General features: G+C 46.8%; 1 protein-coding gene across 1 annotated transcript in view; it reads left to right on the top strand.

Moving 5' to 3' along the window:
* Window positions 1-9,110, top strand: part of LOC116371904 (uncharacterized) — a 79,443-nt gene that overhangs the window by 53,160 nt on the left and 17,173 nt on the right. Inside the window, 2 exon segments of the mRNA XM_031821045.1 lie at window positions 6,717-6,847; window positions 7,537-7,664. Of these exon segments, the coding sequence (XP_031676905.1) occupies window positions 6,717-6,847; window positions 7,537-7,664 (259 nt within the window).

The raw sequence follows: 9,110 nt of genomic DNA, 5'->3' as shown, positions 1-9,110 counted from the left end.
TTCATATAGTTATTAATGAGTTATTCATTCATATAGTTATTAATATGAGTTATTAATTTGTATAGTTTACTATGGGTTATTAATTCATTCAGTTATTGATATGAGTTATTAATTCATATAGTTATTAATATGAGTTATTCATTCATATAGTTATTAATGAGTTATTAATGAGTTATTCATTCATATAGTTATTAATATGAGTTATTAATTCATATAGTTATTCCTCAGACTGTCCTGAACACGTCATCATCCTTATATATATTATATATTATCATTATAAACTACCAACTCTGCCGAGAAGGCCAGCATCCCAGAGTCACCTCTTCACTGTTGACGTTGAGACTGGTGTTTTGTGGGTACTATTTCATTAAGCTGCCTGTTGAGGACTTGTGAGGCATCGGTTTCTCAAACTAGACACTCTAATGTACTTGTCCTCTTGCTCAGTTGTGCACCGGGGCCTCCCACTCCTCTTTCTATTCTGGTTAGAGCCAGTTTGCTCTGTTCTGTGAAGGGAGTAGTAGTACACAGCGTTGTACCAGATCTTCAGTTTCTTGGCAATTTCTCGCATGGAATAGGGTTTCAGAACAAAGGTCTTTGTTTTGGGACATTTTGAGCCTGTAATTTAACCCATAAATGCTGATGCTCCAGATACTCAACTAGTCTAAAGGCCAGTTTTATTGCTTCTTTAATCAGAACAACAGTTTTCAGCTGTGCTAATATAATCGCAAAAGGGTTTTCTAATGATCAATTAGCCTTTTAAAATGATAAACTTTGCTTAGCTAACACAACGTGTCATTGGGAACACAGGAGTGATGGTTGCTGATAACGGGCCTCTGTACGTCTATGTAGATATTCCATTAAAAATCAACCGTTTCCAGCTACAATAGTCATTTACAACAGTAACAATGTCTACACTGTATTTATGATCAATTTGATGTTATTTTAATGGATAAACAATGAGCTTTTCTTTCAAAAACAAGGTGACCTCAAACTGTTGAACGGTAGTCATATGATATGAGTAATGTAAGATATGTAAACATTATTAAAGTGGCATTATATATTTTATAAAGTGACTAGTGATCCATTTATTAAAGTGTCCAGTGATTGGGTCTCAGTGTAGTGTCCAGTGATTGGGTCTCAGTGTAGTGTCCAGAGAAACGAGTCTGTATGTAGGCAGCAGCCTCTCTGAGTTAGTGATGGTTGTTTATCAGTCTGATGGCTATGAGATAGAAGCTGTTTAACAGTCTGATGGCCTTGAGATAGAAGCTGTTTAACAGTCTGATGGCCTTGAGATAGAAGCTGTTTAACAGTCTGATGGCCTTGAGATAGAAGCTGTTTAACAGTCTGATGGCCTTGAGATAGAAGCTGTTTTTCAGTCTGATGGCCTTGAGATAGAAGCTGTTTAACAGTCTGATGGCCTTGAGATAGAAGCTGTTTTTCAGTCTCTCGGTCCCTACTTTGATGCACCTGTACTGACCTCGCCTTCTGGATGGTAGCGGGGTGAACAGGCAGTGGCTCGGGTGGTTGTTGTCCTTGATGATCTTTATGGCCTTCCTGTGACATCGGGTGGTGTAGGTGTCCTGGAGGGCAGGTAGTTTGCCCCCGGTGATGCGTTGTGCAGACCTCACTACCCTCTGGAGAGCCTTACGGTTGTGGGAGGAGCAGTTGCCGTACCAGGCGGTGATACAGCCCGACAAGATGCTCTCGATTGTGTATCTGTAAAAGTTTGTGAGGGTCTTAGGTGACAAGCCATATTTCTTCAGCCTCCTGAGGTTGAAGAGGCGCTGCTGCGCCTTCCTCACGATGCTGTCTGTGTGAGTGGACCAATTCAGTTTGTCTGTGATGTGTATGCCGAGGAACTTAAAACTTGCTACCCTCTCCACTACTGTTCCATCGATGTGGATAGGGGGGTGTTCCCTCTGCTGTTTCCTGAAGTCCACAATCATCTCCTTTGTTTTGTTGACATTGAGTGTGAGGTTATTTTCCTGACACCACACTCCGAGGGCCCTCACCTCCTCCCTGTAGGCCGTCTCGTCGTTGTTGGTAATCAAGCCTACTACAGTAGTGTTGTCTGCAAACTTGATGACTGAGTTGGAGGCGTGCATGGCCACGTAGTCATGAGTGAACAGGGAGTACAGGAGAGGGCTCAGAACGCACCCTTGTAGGGCCCCAGTGTTGAGGGTCAGCAAAGTGGAGATGTTGTTTCCTACCTTCACCACCTGGGGGTGGCCCGTCAGGAAGTCCAGTACCCAGTTGCACAGGGCGGGGTCGAGACCCAGGGTCTCGAGCTTGGTGATGAGCTTGGAGGGAACTATGGTGTTAAATGCTGAGCTGTAGTCGATGAACAGCATTCTCACATAGGTATTCCTCTTGTCCAGATGGGTTAGGGCAGTGTGCAGTGTGGTTGAGATTGCATCGTCTGAGGACCTACTTGGGCGGTAAGCAAATTGGAGTGGGTCTAGGGTGTCAGGTAGGGTGGAGGTGATATGGTCCTTGACTCTCAAAGCACTTCATGATGACAGAAGTGAGTGCTACGGGGCGATAACTGAACTAAATGACTATCTTTGCCTTCTTTGGTACAAGAACAATGGTGGCCATCTTGAAGCATGTGGGAACAGCAGACTGGGATAGGGATTGATTGAATATGTCCGTAAACACACCAGCCAGCTGGTCTGCGGATGCTCTGAGGGCGCGGCTGGGGATGCCGTCTGGGCCGGCAGCCTTGCGAGGTTTAACACATTTAAATGTTTTACTCACGTCGGGCCACGGAGAAGGAGAGGAGGGGGGGGGCAGTCCTTGTTAGGGTTAGGAGAAGGAGAGGAGGGGGGGGCAGTCCTTGTTAGGGTTAGGAGAAGGAGAGGGGGGGGGGCAGTCCTTGTTAGCGGGCTGCGACAGTGGCACTGTATTATCCTCATATGTCGTGATGTAAACGTTGTCAAAAATATAAATTGTAAAGTACAGATCCCCAGAAAACGACTTAAGTACTTTAGTAGTAGTACTTAGTAGTAGTACTTTAGTAGTAGTAGTACTTTAGTAGTAGTACTTAGTAGTAGTACTTTAGTAGTAGTACTTTAGTAGTAGTACTTAGTAGTAGTACTTAGTAGTAGTACTTAGTAGTAGTACTTTAGTAGTAGTACTTTAGTAGTAGTACTTTAGTAGTACTTTAGTAGTAGTACTTTAGTAGTAGTACTTTAGTAGTAGTACTTAGTAGTAGTACTTTAGTAGTAGTACTTTAGTAGTAGTACTTAGTAGTAGTACTTTAGTAGTAGTACTTTAGTAGTAGTACTTTAGTAGTAGTACTTAGTAGTAGTACTTTAGTAGTAGTACTTTAGTAGTAGTACTTAGTAGTAGTACTTTAGTAGTAGTACTTAGTAGTAGTACTTTAGTAGTAGTACTTAGTAGTAGTACTTTAAAGTATTTTTACTTAAGTACTTTGCACCACTGGCTGAGAATCACAGAGAGGAAATGTTATTGCTGTGTTAATACAATAACACCAGACCCTGTCTAGTCTGCCACCTGGTGGAAGAGAGGAGAATTACACCTCTTATCTCAGTTTACTCTGACTCTCTCAGGTTGACTTCACTGCTTAGAGCTGCTATCAATACAACAATACCCCATCTAGTCTGCCACCTGGTGGAGGAGAGGAGAATTACACCTCTTATCTCAGTTTACTCTGACTCTCTCAGGTTGACTTCACTACTTAGAGCTGCTGTCAAAACTACAATACCCCATCTGGTCTGTCTGGTCTGCCACCTGGTGGAGGAGAGGAGAATTACACCTCTTATCTCAGTTTACTCTGACTCTCTCAGGTTGACTTCACTGCTCAGAGCTGCTTTCAAAACTACAATACCCCATCTGGTCTGTCTGGTCTGCCACCTGGTGGACGAGAGGAGAATTACACCTCTTATCTCAGTTTACTCTGACTCTCTCAGGTTGACTTCACTGCTCAGAGCTGCTGTCAAAACTACAATACCCCATCTGGTCTGTCTGGTCTGCCACCTGGTGGACGAGAGGAGAAGTACACCTCTTATCTCAGTTTACTCTGACTCTCTCAGGTTGACTTCACTGCTCAGAGCTGCTGTCAAAACTACAATACCCCATCTGGTCTGTCTGGTCTGCCACCTGGTGGACGAGAGGAGAATTACACCTCTTATCTCAGTTTACTCTGACTCTCTCAGGTTGACTTCACTGCTCAGAGCTGCTGTCAAAACTACAATAACCCATCTGGTCTGTCTGGTCTGCCACCTGGTGGACGAGAGGAGAATTACACCTCTTATCTCAGTTTACTCTGACTCTCTCAGGTTGACTTCACTGCTCAGAGCTGCTGTCAAAACTACAATACCCCATCTGGTCTGTCTGGTCTGCCACCTGGTGGAGGAGAGGAGAATTACACCTCTTATCTCAGCTTCCTCTGACTCTCTCAGGTTGGCTTCACTGCTCAGAGCTGCTGTCAAAACTACAATACCCCATCTGGTCTGTCACCTGGTGGAGGAGAGGAGAATTACACCTCTTATCTCAGTTTCCTCCTATTCTTTCTGGTTGACTTCACTGCTCAGAGCTGCTGTCAAAACTACAATACCCCATCTGGTCTGTCTGGTCTGCCACCTGGTGGAGGAGAGGAGAATTACACCTCTTATCTCAGCTTCCTCCTATTCTTTCTGGTTGACTTCACATCTGAGAGACAGAGAGAGAGAGAGAGCATTGAAGAGCTGTCTGAAGGAGAACAACAGAATAGAGATGGCTCTATCTCTTAACCCAGTCCTTAACTCCTCTCCTGGTGTCTCTTCTTCATTGTTCTCTCAAGCCTGCATTTTCTTATCGTGTGTGTGTGTGTGTGTGTGTGTGTGTGTGTGTGTGTGTGTGGTGTGTGTGTGTGTGTGTGTGTGTGTGTGTGTGTGTGTGCGCGTGTGTGTGTGTGTAATAAAAGGATGACTGACAGTGCGAGGGCTTTTCATGTCGTGGATTTCGTATTGTATCTAGATTTAAGGGATTACAGTTTCTTCCAAGAATATTAATTGGATTTTTCTGGGGCTGTTGTTTTTCTCGCTAGCAGTTTTTTATTTATTTTTGTTGTGTACAGTATAGTTATCAACTGTCATCTTGTCCTCAACGTAGTGCCCTATCAAGGGAATAGGGTCCCATTTGGGACTAGGGTTCATTTGGGATGTCCCCATCTACAGCCAACTATGTGAGCTGAGCCAAGTAGTGCACTATCAAGGGAATAGAGTTCCATTTGGGATGTCCCCATCTACAGCCAACTATGTGAGCTGAGCCAAGTAGTGCACTATCAAGGGAATAGGGTTCAATTTGGGACGTACTCAAGCACACAACTCTTAAAGAACCTTTGACAGTCATCCTTCAGAGCTGATTTTCCTCAGGTGTAGATGTGTCTCCATGGGGATGAGACAGACATATTTGCATATGCGTGTGCATGTGTTGCCCAGGTGCTCGGCTTGTCATGTCTTCAGTAGACCATTCAGTGGAGCGTCAAAGACATTCTAGGCTCTTCTACAGCTCTATCAGTGGGTCATCTCTATTATAGTGTCTCTTCTCCAGCTCTATCAGTAGGTCATCTCTATTCTAGTCTCTCTTCTCCAGCTCTATCAGTAGGTCATCTCTATTCTAGTCTCTCTTCTCCAGCTCTATCAGTAGGTCATCTCTATTCTAGTCTCTCTTCTCCAGCTCTATCAGTAGGTCATCTCTATTCTAGTCTCTCTTCTCCAGCTCTATCAGTAGGTCATCTGTATTCTAGTCTCTCTTCTCCAGCTCTATCAGTAGGTCATCTCTATTATAGTCTCTCTTCTCCAGCTCTATCAGTAGGTCATCTCTATTCTAGTCTCTCTTCTCCAGCTCTATCAGTAGGTCATCTCTATTCTAGTCTCTCTTCTCCAGCTCTATCAGTAGGTCATCTCTATTCTAGTCTCTCTTCTCCAGCTCTATCAGTAGGTCATCTCTATTCTAGTCTCTCTTCTCCAGCTCTATCAGTAGGTCATCTCTATTCTAGTCTCTCTTCTCCAGCTCTATCAGTAGGTCATCTCTATTCTAGTCTCTCTTCTCCAGCTCTATCAGTAGGTCATCTCTATTCTAGTCTCTCTTCTCCAGCTCTATCAGTAGGTCATCTCTATTATAGTCTCTCTTCTCCAGCTCTATCAGTAGGTCATCTCTATTCTAGTCTCTCTTCTCCAGCTCTATCAGTAGGTCATCTCTATTCTAGTCTCTCTTCTCCAGCTCTATCAGTAGGTCATCTCTATTCTAGTCTCTCTTCTCCAGCTCTATCAGTAGGTCATCTCTATTCTAGTCTCTCTTCTCCAGCTCTATCAGTAGGTCATCTCTATTCTAGTCTCTCTTCTCCAGCTCTATCAGTAGGTCATCTCTATTCTAGTCTCTCTTCTCCAGCTCTATCAGTAGGTCATCTCTATTCTCTCTTCTCCAGCTCTATCAGTAGGTCATCTCTATTCTAGTCTCTCTTCTCCAGCTCTATCAGTAGGTCATCTCTATTCTAGTCTCTCTTCTCCAGCTCTATCAGTAGGTCATCTCTATTCTAGTCTCTCTTCTCCAGCTCTATCAGTAGGTCATCTGTATTAAGATACTTAAAAGAAGGACGCAAACAAATTCTTTGTAAAAACTACATGTTGGTGGCGCCCCTCTTTAGACAAAATCAATCCCCCCCCTCTTCTCTCTCTCTTATATTTCTCTCTCCCCCCCGACCCTTCTAGATGCGTCAGGGAGCGTTCCTGGTGAATGCAGCGAGGGGAGGGCTGGTGGATGAGAAGGCCCTGGCTCAGGCCCTGAAGGAGGGGAGGATACGTGGCGCTGCCCTGGACGTGCACGAGATAGAACCCTTCAGGTGAGACACACAGTGCACGAGATAGAACCCTTCAGGTGTCAGGGAGTTATGTTGTCAGGGAGTTATGTTGTCATGGAGATATGTTGACAGGGAGATATGTTGCCAGGGAGATATGTTGACAGGGAGTTATGTTGTCAGGGAGTTATGTTGTCAGGGAGTTATGGTGTCAGGGAGACATGGTGTCAGGGAGATATGGTGTCAGGGAGATATGGTGTCAGGGAGATATGGTGTCAGGGAGTTATGGTGTCAGGGAGATATGGTGTCAGGCGATATGTTGTCAGGGAGATATGTTGTCAGGCGATATGTTGTCAGGGAGATATGGTTCTACTGTGAACACACATCAACAAGACATCAACAGAGGACCTGTAATCCCACACTACAGTGGCTCATATCAGTGACACCTTCACACACAACCCTAGGACCAGGGCACCAGAGGGTGAGTTGGGAGGACTGAGGGAAGAAGGAGAGGAAGTCTCAGCATCTCAGGGATGGAGAGGAGATGAAGAGAGGAGATGAAGAGAGGAAATTAAGAGAGGAGGAGATGAAGAGAGGAGGAAATGAAGGGAGGAGATGAAAGGAGGAGATGAGGAAAGGAGATTAGATGAAGAGGCCACTGCCTGATTTGGGTCTGATACTTGTTCTCTCTACAACCCCCCCACACACCCCCCCCAACCCTCCCCTCTCTCTAGTTTTGCTACAGGCCCTCTGAAGGATGCTCCCAACCTGATCTGTACACCACACACAGCCTGGTACAGTGAACAGGCTTCTCTGGAGATGAGAGAGGCAGCTGCCACCGAGATACGAAGAGCCATCAGCGGTACGCCTGTATCCCCAGCACCTCACTAGTCAGGAACCCTGGTCCCCAGCACCTCACTAGTCAGGAACCCTGTTCCCCAGCACCTCACTAGTCAGGAACCCTGTTCCCCAGCACCTCACTAGTCAGGAACCCTGTTCCACAGCACCTCACTAGTCACGAACCCTGTTCCCCAGCACCTCACTAGTCAGGAACCCTGTTCCCCAGCACCTCATTAGTCAGGAACCCTGTTCCCCAGCACCTCACTAGTCAGGGACCCTGTTCCCCAGCACCTCACTAGTCAGGAACCCTGTCCCCCAGCACCTCACTAGTCAGGGATCCTGTTCCCCAGCACCTCACTAGTCAGGAACCATGGTCCCCAGCACCTCACCAGTCAGGATCCCTGTTCCCCAGCACCTCACTAGTCAGGAACCCTGTTCCCCAGCACCTCACTAGTCAGGAACCCTGGTCCCCAGCACCTCACTAGTCAGGAACCATGTTCCCCAGCACCTCACTAGTCAGGAACCCTGTTCCCCAGCACCTCACTAGTCAGGGACCCTGTTCCCCAGCACCTCACTAGTCAGGAACCCTGTTCCCCAGCACCTCACTAGTCAGGAACCATGATCCCCAGCACCTCACCAGTCAGGTATCCTGTTCCCCAGCACCTCACTAGTCAGGAACCCTGTTCCCCAGCACCTCACTAGTCAGGAACCCTGTTCCCCAGCACCTCACTAGTCATCTCACTAGTCAGGAACCCTGTTCCACAGCACCTCACTAGTCAGGAACCCTGTTCCCCAGCACCTCACTAGTCAGGAACCCTGTTCCCCAGCACCTCACTAGTCAGGAACCCTGTTCCACAGCACCTCACTAGTCAGGAACCCTGTTCCCCAGCACCTCACTAGTCAGGAACCCTGTTCCACAGCACCTCACTAGTCAGGAACCCTGTCCCCAGCACCTCACTAGTCAGGAACCCTGTTCCCCAGCACCTCACTAGTCAGGAACCCTGTTCCCCAGCACCTCACTAGTCAGGAACCCTGTTGCCCAGCACCTCATTAGTCAGGAACCCTGTCCCCAGCACCTCATTAGTCAGGAACCCTGTTCCCCAGCACCTCACTAGTCAGGAACCCTGTTCCCCAACACCTCACTAGTCAGGAACCCTGTTCCCCAGCACCTCACTAGTCAGGAACCCTGTTCCCCAGCACCTCATTAGTCAGGAACCCTGTTCCCCAGCACCTCACTAGTCAGGAACCCTGTTCCCCAACACCTCACTAGTCAGGAACCCTGTTCCCCAGCACCTCACTAGTCAGGAACCCTGTTCCCCAGCACCTCACTAGTCAGGGACCCTGTTCCCCAGCACCTCACTAGTCAGGAACCCTGTTCCCCAACACCTCACTAGTCAGGAACCCTGTTCCCCAGCACCTCACTAGTCAGGAACCCTGTTCCCCAACACCTCACTAGTCAGGAACCCTG

Source organism: Oncorhynchus kisutch, unplaced genomic scaffold (genome assembly GCF_002021735.2).
Source record: "Oncorhynchus kisutch isolate 150728-3 unplaced genomic scaffold, Okis_V2 scaffold3820, whole genome shotgun sequence".
In the NCBI taxonomy this organism is placed as follows: Eukaryota; Metazoa; Chordata; class Actinopteri; order Salmoniformes; family Salmonidae; genus Oncorhynchus; species Oncorhynchus kisutch.
This window is presented reverse-complemented; position numbering and strand designations above follow the sequence as displayed.